The following is a 25,804-nucleotide window of genomic DNA, read 5'->3' on the forward strand; positions in this document are numbered from 1 at the left end:
TATCAGCAGCATCCTTCCATATAGGCAAAAGACCCCTCCATTCCGCAATGAGCTTATCCCATGTAAAATAACCCTTTCTGTGAAAGACAAAGAGAAGAGAGTCTGGAATTGAAATGTTTCCCCTGAAGCCTGCAATAGAGTCCACACCAATAAGGATATTTCTACCAGAGAACATCCTCCATTTTAAGTTTTTCAAGAAGTATTTTTCAATTTTTCTGAAGCTGTGCCATATGGCGGATCCCTGTCTTATTCCAATAGTCCTGGTTCTGTACCAATATTCCACACTTCTACCTTTTAGGTACTTTTGTTGGATGATAGCGCTCCAAGGACCATCCCCAAGGATACCCCTCCACATAGATTTACAAACCAAAGCTCTACCAAACAACCTTTGATCCATAAGACCCCATCCCCCGAGCTTTTTTGGCATCGAGATGCTATCCATTTTGGACAGATGAAATTTTCCCTGTTCAGCCCTTGCACCCCAGATAAAGTTAGCCGAGATCCTGTTCATGGTATGAATTATGCTAGCCAGGAGGATAAAAAGATGAGCCCAGAAGACCGCCAATTGCATCAAGACAAATTGGGAGAAATTAGTAAACTTTAGCTTTGAGATGAAAGCCCAAGTATTTGATTCCGTCTTTTAATGATCTTGATTCTATACCAAAACGCTGAGAGATCCATATAATCATATCCCTGTTGGTATCATTATGGTAAAGAAAGGATTTTATAATCATATCCTGGTCAACTGAACAATATAATATAATATGGTCAATGCACGATACGCGTTGTTTCACCGGAAATTGATAATAATATTCCATGAAAAGACATAAGAAACTTAAGATTACAATATAATCCGTTCGATGAACCATGCACATTGTTTCACAGTAAATTAATATAATAATGCCAAAAACAAAATCTTGTGAAGAGTTAGACTACACTGAAAATTTTAGTTTATGAAGAACATATGATATAATATGTTTACCAAATACCGACCCTTTCGATCTTAATGTATTTATTAAGGTTTTGGAGCGATCGCGTACAGCGTGATGTGGAAGAATCGTTCACGTAATAAATTGTGCTTCCCTGTCGCCCCTTCATTGAATCAGACATACTTTTAATAATAAAAAAATTATTAAGAGAAGCCATTCGAATTTTCAACGGCCACCTACACAGTTTTGTTTTGCAACGAGCTTACGCAAGCTATGAGCTTGCACTCCACAATGGCTATGAGCTTACGCAATGCTTATGCAAGGTATGAGCTTGCATTCCACAATACGGTGCCGTTCATAACTTGATGTCTACTCAGAAGACAATGGAAAGGCATGGTCCATTGACATATTGGGCCGGCGGCGGGCTCAATAAAATGATAGGCCGGGAGTAGGATACGTACCACAAACATATCATCTTGCTCCCTATTGTTTGAGGCTGCACTGATTTACACTCATCACCCATGGAAATCCCAAAGCCTCACGTAGCTATTTTTCCTGGCGCGGGAATGGGCCATCTCATCCCTGTCGCAGAGCTCGCCAGGCACCTCTAGTTCCTTTGATGGCTTGAGGCTCTAGTTCCTCGAAGGTGTTGATCAAAATGCCCGTGGCTTCCCACATACGGGAGGAATGGTGATGGAAGCAGTAAAAGGCTTCATCGGACTTGTCCTGGAGGGGACTCGGCATATCTTTGCCAGGAATCGGCAGAGTGCCCGGTACCTCTATTGGAAAATCCACGTCCTTAAACGAAATTGGAATCTCCGAGACGAGCTTGGGAAGAGATAACATGAGTGAAAGCATAGAAGCAGTGGAAGTGAAGAATACGTATGTGGGTATGCCGAGCTCGGCGGCCACATCGAACATAGTGGAGCAGAAAAAATCAGTGATGAAAGCAGAGAGGGGAGAGGCAGAATGGAGGGATGTGAGAGCATTTTCCACCGATCCTTTGGATTTTTCAAAAAGCTTAGATAAGTAAGTTTCGATTTTCATTTGTTGTGCGCTTTCGATCTCCTCCTCCTCCTGCAGCTGGATGAAATTGATGTCGAGACCGGAGGACGCCATGGACTTGGAATAAGCATCCATGAGGCTAGGGGAGAACATCCATTTGCAGGCGATAAGGGTGATGGAGAGTCCATGGGTGGCGGAGAGGTGCCTGGTGAGCTCTGCGACAGGGATGAGATGGCCCATTCCCGCGCCAGGAAAAATAGCTACGTGAGGCTTTGGGATTTCCATGGGTGATGAGTGTAAATCAGTGCAGCCTCAAACAATAGGGAGCAAGATGATATGTTTGTGGTACGTATCCTACTCCCGGCCTATCATTTTATTGAGCCAGCCGCCCGCCCAATATGTCAATGGACCATGCCTTTCCATTGTCTTCTGAGTAGACATCAAGTTATGAACGGCACCGCATTGTGGAATGCAAGCTCATACCTTGCATAAGCATTGCGTAAGCTCATAGCCATTGTGGAGTGCAAGCTCATAGCTTTCGTAACCTCGTTGCGAAACAAAACTGCGTAGGTGGCCATTGAAAATTCGAATGGATTCTCTTAATAATTTTTATTATTATTAAAAGTATGTCTGATTCAATGAAGGGGCGACAGGGAAGCACACTTTATTACGTGAACGATTCTTCCACATCACGCTGTACGCGATCGCTCCAAAACCTTAATAAATACATTAAGATCCAAAGGGTCAGTATTTGGTAAACATATTATATCATATGTTCTTCATAAACTAAAATTTTCAGTGTAGTCTAACTCTTCACAAGATTTTGTTTTTGGCATTATTATATTAATTTACTGTGAAACAATGTGCATGGTTCATCGAACGGACTATATTGTAATCTTAAGTTTCTTATGTCTTTTCATGGAATATTTTTATCAATTTCCAGTGAAACAACGCGTATCATGCATGGGCCATATTATATTATATTGTTCAGAGGATTTGATTTGAGCGATTAATGGGTTAACAATAGTCATAAATATTCAACTAATATTCAACTAATTCAACTAATGACTAGAGCTCAGTTAATTGAGTTCAATTAGCAATAACTCAACTAGACTGCTAGATCTTAGTAATCAACTCATGTACAACTCTACTTCTTGCCTACAAACTTGAATTTACTGACTTAACTGGTGCTAACTGCAATCTAAGTCATCCTGCTTATGTGGAAAATCAAATTTTCTCCATTTGACTAAGGCACTAGTCAGATGAATCCTTTTCTTGCTATACTTTCAACACTCCCTCTTAGTAAGAAAAGGGTTTTGTACAACCCCAATCTTGCTCCTATAGGAATGTATTGTAATAAGACTCCCTCTCACTATCGTTGTTGCTACTACAACAACTGCAACTGAGAAGCATCCAAAATACTAAATCAACTATATCATGAGTTGAAACCGTCTCCTAAGTCTTTGACTAGTACTAGCCTCTACAACCGTTGCTCAAGATCTGACTGCATCAACTAGCATTGATCCTTCTCCTCTAGGCTACTAAATAATTGCTTGTTTCATGCCATATGATATGGGGCACCAAAATCTAGGTACCACTCACTTCCTCTCACTATGATTGACATGCAAGAAAAGAGGGTGAAAACTAACTCGAATTAAGATGCCAGAGGAGGCATCTCCTCCTGCTCTTGCTGCAGGGTCCTTCTACGAACACTTGGTTGCATAGTTTCCATATTCATGGCAATGAAAACATTCTGTTTTGTTGAGGTCATTCTTCTTCCCATTGTTCTGGATGGATTTTGCCTTACCTTGGGCCTTAAAACCTTCGACCTTCTTTCCTTTGCCAAGAGAACAATCTTCTTCCTCATCTATAATGGATGTGCCACCATCTTTAGTGTTTCTTCTGATATCCTCTTACACCAAATCACACCAAAGTATTTCCCAATATGGTAGCTTGTCTCTTCCAATAACTGAATCCTGATAGTTGTGATATGATTTCAGAAGGCCAAGGAGTGCTAAGATCATCAGTTCATAAGATGACACGTTTTCTCCTACTCCTCCAAGTTCATCTCGAACCTGAGTGAATATGGAGAGGTATTGTGGAATGGTTTTATTTTATGCATTTGAATGCTCCTGCGTTTATCTCTCAAAGTCAATTTCCAGGCATCACTGCTGGTTTGGAATAGATTTGTGAGAGTTTTCCATATTGCAAAAGGAGTCTCCTTTCCATGCAAGTTCGAAACCACATGATCTCTGGCACCTTCCATAATAATCCTCCTGGCTCTTATTATGTCTTTATTCCATTGAGCAAGTGCTTTTGCATCTAATACTACTAGTTTTGGAATTCCAGTTTATGTATATTCTCGTACTCCATTATCAACCAAGACAACTTCCATCATGTCTTTCCATGCACACAAATTGGAGGTTCCCTCCAATGCATACTCCAACCTCAATCCGTTGAAAGACATTTTTCCTACACTGAAGAGAATCTGCACCAAAAACTCTGCAAATTGAAATTTCTCTTAAAGAAGATATAGAAAAAGGTTTCTATGTAGTCTTTTGAGGCTCTGATACCATGTAGAAATTGCAAGAAAATTTCTATTGGTAATGAAATCGAATTGAAATCAAGAGACACAAATTTATTCTACTATTCTGCGGAAAGGAAAACACGCGATAGAAACACATGAAATAATATGAAACCATCCAAACATAAGGAACATAACTATTTTACAGGGAAACCCAACTAGAAAAAGCCCCTCTGCTGCTTTGCATTAATTAAGATGACAAAGAGAAACAATTACAATGTATTGATTCAACTCTAAAGCACACCTTGCACTATAAATTTGTTCTCCTTCTTCCTGACCTGCTCTAGGAAACACTTAGTCAATTCAATCGTCAACCAACCTTCTATTTCCTTGCACAAACCCAAGGGTAATTGATCACCTAATGATTGCAAAAGCACTATACACTCAACAATAAATAATTATAAATACAAATGTGCCTTTTCCATCCACGCAACTAGAAAATCTGAATTCCCTACATGATTGGGTCTATATTTAGCTGATTGACTTGTTAACTGAGAGATTAGTGAGTTATCTACAGTCATAACTACTCAATTGAAATTCAACTGACTCAACTAATGACTAGAGCTCAGTTAATTGAGTTGAACTAACAATAACTCAACTAGATTTCTAGATCTTAGGAATCAACTCATGCACAACTCTACTTCTAGCCTACATACTCGAATTTACTAACGTAACTAAGAGAAAATGCCATGTCACTCTAGCTAACTGCAATCCTTGTCATCCCGTTGATGTGGAAAATCGAATTTTCTCCATTTCACTAAGGCACTAGTCAAATGAAGTCTTTTCTTGCTGCAATTTCAACAATAAATATCATTGCCAAAGATAAACATAAGCAAACAAATAATGTCAAAGAAAGAATAGGTGAATGATAGGGCTTGCACTACCCTAGAGAATGAATGATGAATAATAGGTTGTTGAGGTTGTGCTTAAAATAAATCAGAGTGGCTAGACTTGAAATAAATACAACAGATAGCTTCTCTTATCAAGACTAGAAAAAAATGTAGTGTCGATACTTATGCCAAATCAAAGAAATGCCAAAATAAATCCAGAAATGGGAATCACCATCATGGATTAGAAAAATGGCATACCATTAAGCGTTTGTTTCACTCTCCTCGCATTGTTGTAGCATAAAATCAACGCACACAAGGACACAAAAGTTTTCCCACACCAACAATCATTCACAAAATAAATAATCTACTTTCACATACTAATCCTACAGAGGATCAACTATCAAGGCCTTGACATCTTCCTGGTCCCTCGTGAGGGTGTTAAGCCCAAATTAGTTCTCATACCAAAATAATAAATTTTCCTATGTATATTATCAATCAATAAGGTTACATATAAATACATCAAGGTTTTCTTAAGATAGATAAACCATATTAGTTACAAAATATGTTTAGTTGAGAAAATAGCCCAAGGGTTAGCTCAGTTGGTCAAAAATCGTGCCTCGCCATCGAGAGGTCAGAGGGTCGATTCTGCAAAGCCCTTGGGGTTAGGTCTTGCCAGTAGGCCGAGGGGCGATTAGCACAGATTTTTCCGTGGACGTAGCGACCACTCACTGACCAGGGTGTTCGTGAACCACACTAAAAAAAATATATGTTTAGTTGAGAAAATATTTTAATCATATCCAAAACTAGAACTTGGACTAAATCTAACTAATTAACAAAATTATTTTATGATGATGAATATCACACAATAACCACTAGACAAAGTAAGAGTTAATATCTCTACCAATTTTATTTTAGCATGGTTATTGCACTGAGCGACACTCTACAACTCAGTATGAGGGGGATGTTGTACATTAGTGTTACAATTTTTGCCATAAATAAAATTTTTGAACACACATACACACACACATAAATATATATAGAGTATATCTCATGGATATGTGTTTTCTATTTTCAAATATGAAAGTGACATGTATTAACAATTTAATGTGGAGAATGTGAATCATAAATAAAACACTTGAACTTCAACTATGTATATATTATATAAAATAAGTGAAATAAAAAATTTCTTATGCGTAAAACATTTTATTAGCATGTTGTTCAAAACCAACATAGATCCATCTGAACTCTAGATCTACCAAGAACTAAGATGAATCAAATCTCTTGAAGTAGAAACATTTCCTCAAGGTTTACACTTAAAAATAGAGCAAGAACTAAGATGATCAAATCTCTTGAAGTAGAAACCTTTCCTCAAGGTTTACACTTAAAAAGAGTATTTCATACTAAGAGATTCGATCTTTCTCAATGCTCACTAGATCCAGAATTAAGGTAGATCTATACTAGTATTAGAAAAAAAAATGATATGATTAACTTTTCTTTGTTTTTATTAATAACCAATTTTAAATTCTTTAAAAATTTTTTAGATATTATTAATTTGATGAAACAAATGTTAATATATGGGATTATTATAAATGAAAATAATACAATTTCCTGACTTACTTGGAACATTTTAATGTCATTTTTAATATGATTTAAATATAAAGGTGAATAATTTTGTAGTATACTTTAAAAATAAATTTTAAATTTTTAAAATGATATATAATTTATAAATATTAAAATTTTGAATAATTAATTAAATATATAAAATAATAATGATACTTAAGATTTATTGAAATTAAATTAAATTTATTAACTCTTAAGAAATGTAACGAATTATTTGATTTACTTAAAAATATATATATATATGTTTAAATGGTTAGGAAGATTGGTATTGTAACAAATATTTTCAAATTGTGATTTAGTGGGAGCATTGGTAACCTTCTTAATGGAAAAAAAATTACCAAAAAATTAAAAAACTCTAAACGCCTAGAGAGTTGGTTGGTTTTAATTGAAGAATGTTTATTTTTATTTTTATTTTTAGAAATAAATATTTTTATAGTAAATTAGGATTAATCGCCTTCTTACAGTATTTCAATTTTATTTTATATTTTAGAACACTCAAATTGGAAGGTAAACACATAAGATACATATATGCAATTTATTACTAATTTATATTGAAAATATGGAAGCATATGATGTGAAAATATTTTCTATTTTAAAGGTCATGAATTTTATTAGCCCCCGACAAAGTGGGACTATAGAAATTGATTTTTTCTTTGGTTGTTATTATTATTAATTTCACTTTGACTTATATAATGTCTAATGTATTTCCATTTCTGGGAGATCTACAACAGCCTTCCTTATCACTATCCAAGCGATCTAATTTGTGAAAATGTTTATGTCCGCTCGTGGATGAAACCAAGATCATGGTTGTATCTCTTTCTTCTCCATCCAAAGGATTTGAATTAGAGTGGGGAGATGGCAAAGGAGTGTTGAGATTTGTAGCTTGGGAGGTACTCCAAGCCCTATGATAAAGGGTTGTGGAGAAATGGGCATGACAAAAGGGTTTTGTGGGCTTGGAACCCAAGGTGGGGGTTTTTCACCCAAAGGAGTTGGGCAAAAACCATGATTCCTTTTGTTGATTTGAACCTTGGAGATGTAAGAGAACCTTTAGAGGAGCAAGGGGAAACTTCAAGCTCCAAGAGTGGAGGTCTACAAAGTGAGATATTAATTTGTGTATGTTAAAGTGTGGTGATGTTGTTAAAAGTGACAAGTCAGCGTAGTGTAAAGAGTGCCCTTAAGGGCTAAGTGTCACACCACAAAGAAGCATATATATAAAGGAGATTGTAGACTTCAAATGGATCATCCAAGTGCAATGATTCATAGAAAAATCTCATATGAAATAGGCCGCAGATTTGAGGACCCCAGTGAAGGAGAAAAGAGCATTGGTTTGTGTCTTTTCATGACTATTTGGAGGAAAGAGTATAGAAGGAGGAGGACCAAGTACTTTTGGAGAAATTATGGGTTTTTGTGTGAGGTTTTTGGAGGAGACTGCATAGAGGGTTGAGTTCGTGGACTGATATTGGCCTAACCAAACCATAGAACCTAAAATATAGGTACGCTAACTCATGAGGTATGTTTATGTGTTTAAGTTGAATGGTTGCTAGAGGATGTATAGTCCTAATATAGGAAATATTTGTATTGGGTGTCTTAAGGCTATTGGAGGGAAACAAGTAGGTTCCCAAGGAGGCCATAAGTGCAGAACAAAGAAGGATTTCAGATCTACTATGAGAGACAATGTTTTGGAGTAGCTCTAATGTTGATACCTTGAAGGAAAAAGGATAGCTAAGTGAGCAGTTGGATCAACCCAATTTTATTGTTGGAGAAGGACATTCAACAATAATAGGTGGTAGCCCTCCAGCCCAAGTTTTTTCTTCATTGGAGCAACACATGAAGGCAATAGAGGGAAGAATTCCCAAAGGAGTTGAGGAGTAGTAGTGGTCAGTCTAGAGTTGTTCACAAATAGAGTTGTGAACTACTCAACATGAGTTCCTATGTGTTGAGGCATTGATTGATGAATGATCATCTAGAGGGTAGATTGGAGATTCATGTTTATTAACCTAAAGGAGAAAGACCATTGATAGAGGTAGTGTTGGATATTGGGATCAGAAGGACCAACAAATGTGTTTAGGGTATGATCAAGGCAGTTGTGATTGTTGACTACATCAGCTAGAAGGTTAGTGTATCTTGTTTAGGGAAGTTTGGTTGTTATAGTTGTTGACAAGAAGCCCTATTTTGTTGATATGAATGGAAAGTGGCATCAACCCATGGTATTCATTCGCCAATGGTATTTATCCACCCATGGTATCTACCCATGGTATTGTAAGTGGCATCAACCCATGGTATTCATTCACCCATGGTATTTATCCACCCATGGTATTTATCCACCCATGGTATTCATTCACCCACGTAATTTACCCATGGTATTGTAACTAAAAAAGGTTATAAGTAACAAGCCCTTGGTCGCCTTAATTTTTTATAAAAAAAGTGTTCTTTGTGGTTTTGTTTACTATATGTTCTCCTCTTTTCTTCTAACATTTCATTTTTTTTTAGATCTTGAGGGCCTCCTCCCAAGATCCTGATGAATGGTATCATATTTAGTTTACGGTTCCATGGGAATGAAGGTTTGAATCATATTTTAGTTTCAAAGTTTTGCAACAATATTCAACAAACTTTATGCAAGTGCTATGGCCTCCACAGTGCATTTTATAAGTTTCAAAATAACTCAATTGAAATTATTTTTTTTTAGCTCAAATGGATTTTTTACGGAATTTGATTTTGTTTCCCAGTTTGAGAGATATGAGAAATTGAAGTTACATATGTCTAGACTGTTTCATAGTCACACGTACAATGTGTTTCTAGAATCCTTTTCTCACTCCAAAGGTCATCAAATTGTAGGTGTCTTATATCAACGGAAATATCTCTTTAATACCTCAAATGAGTTTTTGATAGAATTGAATTTCATCCCCCATAGCAGAAGTTATAAGCAAAGTTGCAGCAAGAGGTCTATAATGTGAAAGAAGCCTTTACAACATCTAATTGGATAAGAGAATCTACCAGATAATCCACCATACTTTTACCAAGTAGACTAATAGTAATCACAATTATCGGTCACCCATAAACCCAAGGTTATGGGTCAACTACGCAAAACCCTTTTCATTGAAGCCCATTTGTTAGGAAACACACTATTAGTACCACAGTTGGTCACCCCTCCACATTCCTTGATTCTGACACCTTAAAATAAGTAGGATGTAGTTTAGTTGGAGTTCGGTGCAGTAGTGTTGTGTCAAAAAAAGCTGGTGGACCTTTTGGGCATTCGTAGCTTAGTTAAAAGGGTACCCAAGCTATATTTTCCTTCAACCAACCTAGGAGAATTTGATCTTTTAGAAGATTAAATTTTGATCTTTTTAGAAGATGAAAATTTGATCTCCTTACTTTTGGGACTCTCCAAACCAGAAGTAAGGAGATTAAAAATTGATCTTTTTAGGAGATTAAAATTTGATCTTTTTAGAAGATTAAAATTTGATCTCCTTACTTTTGGGACTCTCCAAACCAGAAGTAAGGAGATCAAATTTTGATCTCTTTACTTTGGGCCATGTCTTAACCCAGAGGTAGAGATTTTCTTCAACATTTAACCTGATCTTTGTTTATCCTCTCTTGAATTGATCTTTGGAATTTTAAAGATTCAGGATCACATGATGTTAGAATGTCAAGGTTAAGCTCAACTTGACCCTTCCAAAACGGAGGTTGCCACACCCTTCCAAAATAGAGGTTGCCACATTACACTCCCTGAAAATGTAATGTGGTCCGAGAGGGGAGCTGACATGACACCCAACCACACGGCTGTCCAAGTTGTGACCTGTCCATATCCTGCTTGTTTGTCCTTGCTAACCAGCTGTTTATTACTGGTGGACTTTCAAGCAATCTTGAATACCCTAAAGGTTGTGGTAATGCTATCCGGATCTTCATTTCTCATGGTTATGGGTGTTGTCTAGGTAAATCCTCTCTGCAAACAGAGACAATCCCTCTAGCCCAATGAGTGGGACTAACAACCTACGTGACAATTTACAAGACACTTTCCTAAATTACAATCAAAATGAGAGAAGAGGAAGGAGACCTACCTCGTTCTGATGCTATAATGCACTCCTTTGTTGAAGATCTTGATCGTTTGCTCCTCAGGCTCATCTCTACTTCTCACAGCATTTGAATACCTGCATAAGAGACCAAAAACACAACAAATCATACAAGTGCAACAAGCATAATCGAATGTAATCCACTTAACAGATTAAAGAGCATTAAGATAAATGATGCATTAACACAAGCATTTATGGAAAGTGAACCAATAGTTGTATATATTAATGAATGAAAGAGGAAGCATACGACCAAGACTTGATGTCAATAAGCCCTCCTTGAGTGAATTTCCAAGTCCAAGCTCAAGCTCTCCAAGCCAAATGAGTAGCATGTAGGCACTATCTCAGCATAAGGGTACAAATAATCAGAGACCAACTATTTGGGAATGGGAGAGGATGATCATATAGGCAGGGAGAGGGAGTTAGGATCTTTCCAAAGATCGTGGAAGGCCCTTGTCTTAAGGAGCTAGCTCATAGGGATAATATCAAATGGAAATATTGGGAGAATTCGACCACATCCACAATGAACAACCTCGAGCTCGTCGTTCTAGAAGCCTCTAGATCATGAATATTCTTATCCTCTTTGGGAAAACTTGCCTTTTAGGGATCAATGCGGGTATACAAGTAAAAAGTGTACTGACAGAATGAGGCTAGTATAGTGAAACTCTCCCTCAGCACGAGTTGTCATTGTCACAATCGCGCTGACCCTGAAATTAAGGTTTTGAGCTTACTTCTTCAGGGAAAGCTCAAGGCAAGTTTTCATCAAGTCTTCAGGTAGGATTTGGATTGCATATCAAGATGGGTACACTACAAAATTTCCAAGTTTCAGGCACTCCGGGGTATGACACAGGGAAGTGCAGGAGGTGTGAAAAAATATTGTGTAATATGGGTCATCCACAAACCCACACTTCATCAAAGTCCATTTGCTAGGTCACACACTATTAGTATTACAATTGGTCACAAGCATTATAGGGTATCTCTATCCTCAGATCTTAATTCATCACGGTTATGGGTTAACCACACAAAACCATTCTCTTCAGTGCCTCTTCATATTCAACAAAGGCTCCTTAGGAAGGTACTTCATGGGGACCATTACTTCTTCAAGGAGGAAGAATGATCTGACCGGAAAGTGGCATCAACCCAAGGTATTCATCCACCCATCGTATTTATCCACCCATGGTATTATAAATGGAATTTACCTGTGGTATTCATTCATTGATGGTATTTATCCACCCATGGTATTCATCCACCCATGGTATTCATCCACCCATGGAATTTACCCATGGTATTATAAGTGGCATCCACCCATGGTATTATAAGTGACATCTACCCATGGTATGCATTAACCCATGGTATTTACGCGCCCATTGAATTTACCCATGGTATTGTAACTAAAAAATGGTATACGTAACAAGTCACATTTTGTAAAAGGAAAAGTGGTCCACTACAATGTGAGCATTTATTCTCCATTTTATTAAAAATAAAGTTTCTTTGTGGTTTTGTTTACTGTATGTTCTCCTCTTTTCTCCAGACATTTAAATTTTTTTAGATCTTGGGGAGCCTTCCCCCAAGATCTAGATCATTTGATTCTTGTGTGAGAGGATGTATGAGGGCCATCATCCCTGGTATGGTAGCCATAGACAATTCTATTATTTTTTGTAAATATAACGAAGTTGGGTTATTGAAAAACTGTCAAAATTTTATTTTGTGCACTAGTTGATTTACTATTATTTATATTCCACTATGCAAAGTAGTTAGTTGTGACATTTGGATTGGTAGTTTCAAAGATTCTAAGATCCTAACCTAGATTCGAGTTTCATGGAAGAAAAACAAGAAGGAGGAGGGATCACAAAGTCTATGCGGTGAGTTGGCACTATTAGGGGTTGAGCTGAGGTTGAAGGACCATATGCGGTTGTAGTTGCTTTTGTTATTGCATGTTATTTTTCTTGTGAGATGATGAATTATCATATCCTTTTGGGTCTTCCATCCTCAATTATTTTTCCTAACATCAAGTGGATGGGAATGCCCTTGAGAAGAAGGGAAAGCATTCTAGAGATGACCTTGCTATTGAAAGGACCTACATTAGAAACCTATGTTTTGTAATCCATTGGATACGAAAAGGTTATGCCATTCAAATTGATAAGGATCTTATCATGTAGCACTTTGATAAGATATATTTCGACATAGATGTGTGCAAAGGTTACAATACCGTCTCAATCATGTTTGTATCTATGTTAAAAAAAACAAACTAAAGAGTTTCCTATAGAAGCCAAGACATCTAAGATTAACAAGTGAATGGTAGTATTAGGAAGTCTTACCCAAACTAGAGTGGCGAGATTTGTCATGATAAAGGGTTGCATTTAGGAAACCATTATTAAAAGGAGAGCCTAGAGCATCCCCAAAACTAGCGTCCTCGATAAAAAGCTCTTTGATGATCTTTGGATTTTTGAAATAAGCCATAAGGATTCCCTTCAAATAAAATTAAAATCCCTATTCTTGGGCAAGGCTTGATGCACACATTCCTAGAGCATGGATATTGATGGCTAGATCTAATTAAAATAATGGGCTATGTCATTTTGTTCATAGGACAAGATAAAAATATTGGATCAGGGGCCTTCCATTTTTAGTTCTAGAATATCTTCCGCTTGTTCTACAATGAAGGTTGGCCCTGAGAGATATTTGGGAGTTGATTGCGAAAGCCCTAGATTTAGATAATCCTTAAAGGATTGTGGCTAAGAGGAAAACGGCACACCCTAGGATTTGGCTCCTTTGTTCAATCTTGAGATTGTGAGGATTAAGGCATCCTTGGCTATACCATATTCTTTGAGGAAAATCCATTCTTGAATCTTCCTACCCCAATTTAGTTGCATTGAGATGAGAGGGAATCTTGTTTGATCTTGGATTATGAATGCAAGTGTAAAGACAAAGTCATTAGCTCCCACCCGCAGATAGAGGGTACCCCTTGAGAGTGTCCTCACAAAGATAAAAAATCTTGAGTGATCTTAAATGATGGAATCACCTTGAAGGAGGAAAGAACCATGTTGCAAAAAAATTCTCATGGATTAATACATATGAAGTGATGGCGACACAATGAAGGAGCTCTAGATGAAGGGAAGAATCGTGAAGCTAAAAATCCCATAGATACATGTTGACAGCCAAAGGTTTTAGGATATACATCATGATCGTTTAAGCTATACAAACTTCATATTGATTATTATTAGTTAATGTATATGAACTCATTATTATTATTTAATGAAACGACATTAAAACATACAAAAATTCATTACTCAAACCTATATGATGATTTAATTGGATTCTAATATTGAGTTTACCTAAAATTATTTTTCTCTATTTTCTTCTTATAACACTTTATATTCCTTGTAAATTTTTATTCTATTTTTTATCAAGGATTTGTTATTAATCCATGTCAAAGTTAATTTACATTTTAATTCAAACTTATTTGGTAGGGACTATGTTATGAAACCATCTCACAAAAAGATAAAAAAGATAGATCAATGCCTTAGAAATAAGCCTCTTCGAGGGGGAAACCTCCTTTACATTACACAAATGAACAATTATTGGATGATACAAATGACAATACCTCCTTTCTATATATAGGAGTCTAAGGGGTCATAATATAGTCAAAGCTGACATAACAATAATAATGTAAGGGCGCAACAATAACAATAATGGGCTTCTATGGGGCACAATAGTAACAATATGGGGACTACATGGGCACAACAATATAATAAGGGGGTTTCACTAATAGTAATAAGCGGTTACACTAGTAGTATAGGGACCTAACATGCCCCTCTCCTTCAAAAAGTGTTGTCCTCAAAGCTTGAGTAGTTATGGATACTTTTGTATAAAATTCTCTTCCTGCCATGTGGAATCTTCAGTAGGTAAGTTTTTCCACTTGATGAGATACTCTGAAATTGATCAATTTTGTAGCTGTCGATTTCTTGTTTCTGTGACTGCTTCGGGTTGCAATATGATTTTTTCTTCGTCAAGTTCTGGAAATATTGTTTGAACTAGGATCTTCTGCAACTTTTGAATGAGTGCCCACACTTCTTCATCATTGTTCCATTCATCCTTTGCTTTGTTTATCCAATCTAGTTGGATAATAGAAATGGCACAAAAAAATGCTTCCACATCCTCATCCTTTCTTGAGAGTGCATTTGCATCAACATTTTTCTCCCCTTTTTTATACATGATTTCAAAGTCATAACCCAACATCTTTGTGACTCATTTTTTATGTTCTTCTGAAGATAATCTTTGTTCTAAAAAGTAATTAAGACTATCATGATCCATTTTTACCTTTTAGTGTCTTCCCATTGGTAATGTTTGATGTTTGGAGGAACACTTCCTGGAATCAAATAAATAGCATAATCATGATCACGAATAGGTGGGAGGCCTTTGGGAGTCTCAAATACATTGGAATGATTGTACAAGGCTTTTTGGACATTTGGAGAAATAGATTATTTCGATTTGGGAACCTCTAGAGAACATAATTGTGCAATTACGCCTCGTTGTTCTTTCTTTAAAAGATTTTTCATTTCGTTAGAGTTGATTATCTTTCCTAGTTTCCATGAGATACCCCTTAAGTCAACCTCCTTTCCTTCTGAAAAAAAATTCATGAAAAGTTCTTGAAAATTAAAAGTTATTGTACCCAAGGATTTTAGCCATTGGACTCCTAGTACAACATCAGCACCACCCATAGGAATGGAAAGAATTGGGCTATTCAATACATATTCTCTCATTGATAGCTTGATATTATGGCACTTTCCAGAGAAATTTATGGTTCATCCACTTGCAACCATCACTTGACACTTTGGTACTGGATATACGAAGCAATTCAATTCCTTGGCTATCTTACAATGAATAAAATTATGGGTACAACACGAATCAATCAACACTATTACCTTTTTCTTCTTGATATGTCCTTCTATATTTATAGTTTTAGGAATGGTAATTCCGGCCAATGCATTACAAGATATGGTCGGATTCTTTTCTTCTTTCTCTAGGGTTGGTTCTTGGTGAGTATCCTTTTATTTTGATGTTTCTTGATATGTCCTTATATCTTGAGTGTTTGAGGAGTGGTAATTCCTGGCAATGCAGTACAAGATAGGATTAGGTTCATTTGTTCTTTCTCTAGGGTTGGTTCCCGATGTATAACCTCTTCTTTTGATATTTCTTGATCCTTTTATTCCTCCACTTCACAATCTATGTAAAATAATTTCTTCTCAGCACAGTTATGTCCTTTAATGTATTTGCTATCACAATTGTAACAAAGCCCTTTTGCTCTTTTTTCTTCCAATTTTTGTGGTGTCAACCTTGTAGGTTGTGGAAGGCTAGGAGAAACAAAACTTCCATCTTGATAGTTGTGAGGGGTAGATTTCCTTGTTGCCATAATTTTGCTTTCCACTTTTCTTGCCAACTTGTATGCCTTCTCCAATGAATCAGGTTCCCAAAGGAGAACTTCATGTTGGATGCTATCTTTCAAAGTCCCTATGAAGACATCAATCCTCTGCTTCTCTGGAATATCATTTACCCTTATATTCAATTTTTGAAATTATTCAATGTGCTTTGCCATTGAACCTTTTTTTTTGAGATTTATCAAATGGCTAAAGAAGGTGTTTCTCTTTCTATCCTTATAATGTGCTATCATTTCCTCCGTGAAAATTGACCATGTGACAAGTGGTTTACGAGAACAAAGCCCTTCATACCATAAAAATTGATTCGGTTCTAAATATAAATATGCAATAAGTACCTTTTGTAACAATTGCACCTCATGTAGATCAAAATATTGCTCCATCTGTAGTATCCAATTTACCATACCCTTGCCATCAAACTTCCTCATATCGATTTTTCTTGATTTTAGGATCTCGATCTTGAAACGATTGTAACTCTATAATTTCATATCTTTAAGTTCTAAAATTTCTACCTGTGATATCCCTCTAAGTCCCCCTTCTAACCCCACAGGTCTGATTGAAGTTGGATTCCCGAAGAAAGAGATATGCCCAATCTCCCATGATGACCTAATTATAGACTGGTTTTGTAGAGCGAACTTGTACGATGTGCCACGTGTTACTATTTCAACCTTAGGACCTGAAACTAATATACAGAAAACTACAAGTCATCCTCTTTCTGTAACTTCTTACGAAATTTCAACCTTATGCTCATAAAGAACATTATGACAATTTTCGCAAGGTCATGTGTTTGGGATGTAATTAGGGAGGCTGCAGAAACCATAAATGTCTTGGACCGTATATCCGAAAATATAGCAAAGAAAAATCTACAATAAACCAGCTCTCATACCAAATGTTATTAAACCAACGCACAAAAATATAGAAAATATAGATCAATGCCTTAGAAATAAGCTTGTTCAAGGAGCCAACCTCCTTTACATTACACAAATGAACAATTCTTGGATGATACAAATGAAAATACCTCCTTTCTATATATAGGAGTCTAAGGGGTCATAATATAATTAGAGCCGACATAACAATAATAATGTAAGGGCACAACAATAACAATAGTGGGCTTCTATGGGGCACACTAGTAACAATATGGAGACTACATGGGCACAACAATATAATAAGGGGGTTGCACTAATAACAATAAAGGGTTACACTAGTAGTATAGGGACCTAACAGACTATGCATGCTTGTTACACGAATAGGGGTATCTATTTTGGAATAGAGCTTCTAGAATTTTAATTCAATTATCCATAATTACTAGTGCAAGATATAAATTAAACAGTAAGTAAAATATGATAGGAATCAATGCATGGTAAGCATCAAAACACTTAATGCCTATCAATCCATGATAAGCATCAACATTAAAACAATTAATTCATGATATATGTGAGATTGCTAAAGGAAAAATCATAAATATTAACTAAATTATTACTTTATTTTAAATTTTATATATATCTATATATATATATATATATATATATATATATATATATATATATATATATATATATATATATCTCTATATATATATATATATATATATATATATATATATATATATATATATAACAAGATTCTTAATCCTTTGTTACAATACCAGGGTTTATCAATACCACATATCCAAAAACCCATAACCCATTTCGTATTACACTTATTCATGTGACATTTTCTTAATTAATCAATTTAATTAAAAGGGGAAAATGACATAACTACATTGGAGATAAATCTCAACCTTTGATTGCAACATCTCCGAAAAAGTTCTAGATTGTGGTGATTGCAAAAATATTTGATGTCTCGTCTATCCCTATGGACAATGGCTTCAAATACCTCAGTTTTGTTCTTAATCAAAAGAAATACAGCATTAAAGACTGAGAATATTTGTTCGAAAAATTCAAGAAGAGGTTGTCTTTGTGGTCACACAAATGGCTCACTATGGGAGGTAGCCTGGTCCTAATCCAATTAGTTTTGCAGAGTATATCAATCTATTGGGTGCACCTTTTCATGTTGCCTAAACTCATCATCAAGTGGATTAACTCTTACATTTCAAATTTCTTGTGGGCCGGAATAGGGGATTTTAAAAAGATACATCTTATGCACCTGGAAGAAATCTCTTTGCAAATGGAGGATGGTGGGTGGGGTATCATAATTATTGAACAATTTGGATGGGTTATGTTGCTAAAGAGTTTGTGGCAAGATTTAAATGGAAATGGCATTTGACAACTGATCATCAAAGAAAAATACATGAGAAACCAACCATTATCAATGCCGATAGAGTAAGGGTCTCGAGTTCCAATTTTGGTTTCATATATTTTGAGGAGTATGATGAAAATTAGACATTGGTTGTTGGGCAATCTAAGATGGGAGATTGGCTCTGTCATGATAGTGGAAACCAATATAGATCCCATTAAAGGTTTTAATGGGAATCATACTATGCTCGCTCCTATCATAAGGTTTATTAACAACTTAGTCCTTTATCATTTAAATCAAATTCATGTTACACATGATTCTATTTCTATGTTTCTACTATCGACTAAATCTAGGGAGTGTGGCCTTTTTTGGCTGATCTGTGGGAGACGTGTGTCCAAAATTTGTATATGGTGGGTATCTCTCTCAAAAAAATAATGCAGATATCCTTTCATGGGATGGAAATAGTTCTAATGGAGAGATCTTAATCCTAGATGCATATAACTACATTTCTCTTGCTTGACATGCTCTTGAGGACTACTTTAGATTCATAAAATATGGAAATGGATTCTTCATCTAAAGCTCAAGTGTTTCACATGGCTAGTGTGGCAAAACAAAATTTTAACATGGGAGGAGAGGCTTCGTAGGGCTTGGGAGGTGTGCCTTACGCAATTCTGAGAATGAAAGTGTGATACATCTCTTACTATCCTGCCCATTTGTGGCCTCCGTTTGGTGTGGATTTTGGACATATTACATATCCATGCCATTTCAAATCAAAGTTATATTGAGGCTTGCTTGATGGTGTTCTTATAGACATAAGGAATATTTCCCCCCCCACCCCCCCCCCCCCCCCCCCCCCCCCCTTATACATATTTAGAGGCATTTGGAGGTGAGAGAATGCACTTATTATTGAAGAAATATCAGTAGACATCAGGTAGACAAGTACGAAGATTGTTTTTTTTCAATGAAACTTCCTCTATTCTAATGAAGTTTTTAATGAGGAACATCCTTTTCGTGAAGATTTGGTATATTTTTCCTACAAGTTTATCTAATAGGGTAACATCCAATAATATTTTTGGCAATGGAGATTTCATAGTACTAAATCCTAAAATCTTTTATCACTTTGCTAGAACAATGGTGTTGCATCCAACAACAGAGTTGAGACCATTGCTCATAGGGGGGTACTATCATGTGCAAACTTGTTCTCCATTGATTCTTTGGACGTATATGTAGACTCCAAGGTGGTAATCGATTGGGTGTAGATGCAAACAACATTTGAACCATCCATTCTCACTAACTGGATGAATCACATTAAAAACTCGATCAGTTGATTCCAAAGATTGTCATTTTCTCACATTTATAGGGAGTTGTTAACGTTGTTGGACCCACCAACATTTAGGGGATCTCACCAATATGAAGTCCCAACTAGACCTCACACCATTTGGAGTAGGAGTCCCAACAGTGGGTGTTACTAATATGCCTTGGTTGTGAAAACACATAGAGTGGTGCATAGTAACTTTCGTGAGAGCAAGTGCATGACCTTGCATAAGGTCAAGTGCAATGCATGGTGGTTCCAACACACAAAGGGAAAATGAATTGAGCCCCTTAAAATTTTGTAATAGTACGTAGCTTGAAAGGAAGCCACAAGCATAATGACATCACAAGATAATATACAGAATATTCCATAAGTTAACAGTGATGAATTAATACAACAACATACATTCAACAAGATTCATACAAATGAAAATGAAATAGTTCATAAGCATAAGCATAAGTTAAATAACATACATTGCAATTACAAAAAGAATAGTCATACTATATTGACAACATATGCATGAAAGCATGCCGACTCTGAGCTTTTATTAAAAGTGAAAGTTCCAATCATACATACACCATTAAAAAACCACTATCCCTAGTAGTGGAACGTGAAGTCAACAACACCTGCTCCTCCAAAGAAATACACTCCCTCTATGCTACGGAGAAGCTAAGGCTCTCAAAAAACTCCCAAGATCTTTCGAAGCCTAAGCCTAGCCAAAATATTAGCTCCCAAAATCCCTTTACATGAGTTATGAGGTTCTATTTATAACAAGAGGGGGTGATTCTTCAACTCCTCTTTGTGACCTTTGGACTACCCTCATGACTCTTCAACTTCTTTACAAAATAACTCATTATATTACATCATGACTCTTCACATTCCAATATTGACACTTGGAATTCCACTTTACAATTAATTACAAATAATATCACATATTACACTCATACCCATATAAGAAAAAATAGGGTAGAGACAAATTGACATCCTAATAAGACAAAACACTATGATGCTTTAATTCGAGGAAACTCTAGCTCAACAACTTCCAATTGATGTTTGTCAATCACATAGCGGTTCCAACCCTATACGATGATGTCCCCAAACTGTGTGATGGACTCTAGCTGGAAGTGGACTCTAGCATCCATGGCATCTTGTTACACTAAAATTTGTCACCATGACTATCTGTAGTTAGTATGGCTCTATCAACTGTCATACTATCCTCCTTGGCAAGTGTCATACCTCTTCTCCTCATGTCAAACTCCAAGAAAGAGAGAAAGTCCTTCAAAAGTCAATTAACTCTGGTTACGCAGTTTCTCCTGGCCTCACCTGCGTGTACGCACCCCAAGTTCATAAAACCTGCGTACTTGTACACTTTGTATGTAAAGGTTTGGGTGTGTACTCCTGTAAAGGTCAAAAGGCGCAAGTTTCACTTCAAAAAAGTTACTTATGGTCATTTCTAGAGCATTCTAGAAGATGGTTTGACATGGATTGGGTGCCTCCAGATGGTTCATGCATCCCTATGTAAGAGGAACTTATCCCATGAAGAGGGGAGCTATCCCGTTGAAAGAGGGGCTTATCCCATTCATGGTGGACCTGATTAACTTCCTCCACAGCACTATAAATACATGCATTGGGCCAGAGGGAGGGGAGGTTGAAAGCTGAACATTCCTAAGGGTAGATGCTGCTGAGATTAGGACTCCCTTATAGAGCTTGAGAGGAGAGATTCCCATCCTTTCTTAGCTTCATTTGGAAGTGGGTGAGCTTATCAAAGTAAAGGAAAACTCTTGCTGGACCCTGGGAGGAACCTGCACAACACCAAGGCTTAGGTTGTAATGGTTTCTTTTGTTTCCACTTAATGCAAATAAACTCATTTTTCTCAACAAGTTGTTATTCATGATTTGTTTCATATACTCCTTGGTCTGTATGATGAATATGTGTTATTTTATAAGTTATTCAGGTGCTATGTAATCTTTTGGCTTGTTAGTGAATGCAGGTTTCGAAGAGAAGGAGGAGCTCATCCGGATCGGCGAGGCTGGACTACTACAAAGCGTTGGACTAAAGGTATGTTACAAACATCTGATTACTTGTATTCTAAATGCATATTTAGAGAAAGGTAGTGTTTACTTGTCTTGTTTGTCACTAGAAAGCCTTAGCTTCTAGGGAGGTCGGTTTTGTCCGCAAAATTGACTCTTTCCACATGACAAAATGGCGACCATACTGGCAATCATATTCATGAATGGAGACGTCGAAGGCGATTAGTGAAAGTTTTTATCCCAGACCAAATCTTAGCTGAATGGTTTGTTAAATGATTATTACCAAAGATTACTGAAGACGTAGCTAAGGCCGGAGTAGTTACTGAAGAGCAAGTGATTGCTCAAGCACAGTACCTTGACTTAGTTTATACTCAGTCGGGTACGTTACACGAAAAGATCCCAGATCTTCCAAAGTCAAATCAAATTGCTGCTGCTCCTTCGGGATCTCATGCTGTTGATGGAATGATTGGTACGGTCAATACTAAAAGCAAGAAGAAGTCTTCAAAGAATTCTTCGCCCATTATCACCTTACCAGACTCCCCGACAGGAGAATCTTCTGCTGAAGTTTCTGCTGATATTCACGCTGTAGAGTCATCTATGGCTAAATCAAAAAATGGTGGGAAGAAGAAAGGCAAGAAGAAGAATAAAGCAGACAAAACTCCAAAGGAGAAAACAGAAAATTCGGAAACCAATGACGAAAAGCGCAAGCCCCGTTATCCTTGTCTTATTTGTGAACAAGATCATTTTACAAGAGATTGCCCTCATCGGGCCGAGGTTGCAAAACTCGTCAAGGGTTCCCAAATTCCTGCTGTCTTGAAGGACCCATTTCCGAAAGATAGAAAAATGATAGGTTCTTCCTCGAGTGCCGTTGAAGAACCCATATTGATGATGTCTCATGTAAGGATTGCGACTCGGTCACACGATTATGGTAGTAAAAGTCCTATTGATGGATCGAAAGAAGCAGAATCTTCTCAGCCAAATCCATCAACCTCAGCTCCCGGTTCTGATCCACTACAGATCGAGAAACCTAACCCTGAATTAGTAATTAAACCGCCCGCCAAGGGTGTACTTCGAAGGTCTGCTTTCAATCCAAATGCGAGAGCGGCCCAGAATTACAACATTGTTGAGGATTTAGCTGTTTCACCCTCAGCAATGTCGGCTTTAGAAGTGCTGCAATCATGCCCAGCACAACGAAAATTACTTTTGTCGTTTATAGGAGCTGTTGACGTTCAGGACCCGAACCTAATAATCTTTGATCTAGAAAATAGTACACCGCGTTTACCTCATCAGATGGCTTTCCAGATTCTAGTGATAGTAGAAAACAGGCCTATTCATCGGACTGTAATTGATGAGGGAGCTTCCACGTGTATTATGTCGATACAGTGTTGGAGATCGCTTGGTTCTCCTTCACTAAATCAATCCCCGACAATTCTTAAGGCCTTTGATGGCCGTGGGTTCCATCCGTTTGGCATTCTACAGGATTTGCCTATAGGGGTTGAAGGAAAAACCGTTAGTCTGGATGTGGAGGTGGTTGATACCCCTCTAGACTACAACCTTCTCTTGGGTCGAAGTTGGTCTTACGCTATGATAACAGTCGTCTCATTGGTCTTCAGAGTAATAAAATTTCCACATAATGGCAAGATCGTGACCATAGACCAGCTGGCTTACTTTTCATCTAACCCAGCCTCTTCAGAAAGTATCCAGCATGTCGGTAAAACGACTATCCCTTATAAGGATGTTGGTGTAGGATTAGTTAAAGATGCCGGTTTACTAGGAACTTTTCCTTTTCCTCCAATCAACGTCGTGTCATCGTTCGCATCCATTCACATGATTACATCAGATACCATTGCTTACGACGATCCTTGGATCGTTCCTTCCGAATCTGAAATAGACTCATTTGGTGATGCTATGCCTTTGAGTCCGTATGAAATTGCTTACGAAGCCGTGCAGTCTTTTACCGACCTGCATTCAACCAAAATCAACCAAATGAATGTGGTCCGTGAGGAATCACTTTTCACTTCAACCTCGGAGTTAATAGTGTTTCCCAAAGTTGTGTCATCTGACGAACAACTTTGTGAAGTCCTGTGTGTAGACGATTTACCATGGGAAGATCTCCATCATAGATCTTCGTTTTTACTTGAGGATGATCGCTTTGAAAACGATTTCTCATCAGTTTTTACAGCTGAATATGTCAAGGAAGCTCGGAATCCAATGAAACATCCTGATTCAGAGCTGAATTTGGGGAACATATCTCGCACTGTTCCCATTGACATTTCAGTCAAGCTCGGAATCATTGAAAACATTCATATAGGTGCCTCGTGTTCAGATGACGAAACTCAGACATACAAGGCCCTATTTCAAGAATTCTGCGACGTGTTTGCCTGGTCTTATGAGGAAATGCTAGGAATTGATCCCGGAATTGTTGTCCATGAGATTAAGACTTACCCGGACGCTAAACCCGTTCGGCAACGTTTGCGTCAGATTCACCCTCGAAAAGCGACTGCAATTAAAGCAGAAGTCGAGAAGCTGTTGAAAGCAGGTTTCATTTATCTGATCCCCTTAACGGATTGGGTATCGAATATTGTTCCGGTTAACAAAAAACAAGGAACAATAAGAATATGTATCGACTATAGGGATATCAATCATGCTTGTCCCAAGGACAACTATCCAACACCCTATATCGATCAAATAATTGATGATTGTGCCTGCAGTGAAATATTTTCCTTTATGGACGGTTTTTCCGGTTACAATCAAATCAATATTCTACCTGCCGATCAACCAAAAACGACTTTCATTTGTCCATGGGGGACATTTGCTTATTGCAAATTACCTTTTGGGCTTAAGAATGCCGGAGCCACTTTTCAAAGGGCGATGTCTTATGCGTTGCATGACATCAAACACATTGTGCAACCGTATCTCGATGATTTGCCCGCTCATTCATTACATCGAGCTGATCACCTTGTCCATTTACGAGCAATCTTCATGAGGTGAAGGCATTATCGTATACATTTGAACCCACACAAATGTGTCTTCTGCATAGAAGTGGGACGATTGTTGGGATTTGTAGTTTCAAAAGCTAGCATTCGCGTCGATCCCTCGAAGGTCGAAGCTATCATCAAATTGCCTCCTCCTTGGAGTCTTCGCCAACTCCAAAGTTTCCAGGGGAAAGCAAACTTTTTACGCCGATTCATTCCTAACTACACCGAGGTTACAAAAGGTTTTACACGGTTGTTGAAACAGAACGCTCAATTCTCTTGGGATGAGATAGCTCAGCAATCTTTTGATGCACTTAAAAATGCGTTGACCCATGCACTGTTGTTGCTTCCTCCCAACTACAACCAAGATTACTTTTTGTACCTCGCCGCCTCTCATTCCACTATTGGAATGGTGTTAGTTCAGGAAGACGAATTCGCAACGGAACATGTGATATATTATCTTAGTAGGACGTTAAATCCCACTGAGCTAAAATATTTGCATGTGGAGAAATTGGCCCTGGCAGCCGTTCAGGCTATCCAACGTTTTTGTCATTACATTCTTCTCCGTAAAACTACAGTCATTTCGGATTGCAACCCTATGATCTACATTTTGACTAAACAATTGCTAGGGGGCAAGTACTCTAAATGGATCGTTATCCTGCAAGAGTTCGACTTAGAATTTGAAAAATCTAAGTCTAAGAAATCTTTAGTTTTTGCAGAGTTGATGTGTGACTTCCCGCGTGCTGACACGGAAACTGTGGCAGAGGAACCCATTGCAGACGAAT

At 37.3% G+C, this 25,804-nt stretch overlaps 1 protein-coding gene across 1 annotated transcript; it reads right to left on the minus strand.

The window, feature by feature from the left end:
- Window positions 1–1,505: 1,505 nt before the first annotated feature.
- Window positions 1,506–2,174, minus strand: LOC149184762 (hydroquinone glucosyltransferase-like). Its single transcript, XM_089415437.1, has one exon. It carries the CDS (start codon window positions 2,172–2,174, stop codon window positions 1,506–1,508), a length of 669 nt encoding a protein of 222 aa, XP_089271563.1.
- Between the last annotated feature and the right edge of the window lie 23,630 nt (window positions 2,175–25,804).

Source organism: Pinus tabuliformis, chromosome 3_2, assembly GCF_031772625.1.
Source record: "Pinus tabuliformis cultivar Carrire ecotype Pingquan chromosome 3_2, CPIR1, whole genome shotgun sequence".
Lineage (NCBI taxonomy): Eukaryota > Viridiplantae > Streptophyta > Pinopsida > Pinales > Pinaceae > Pinus > Pinus tabuliformis.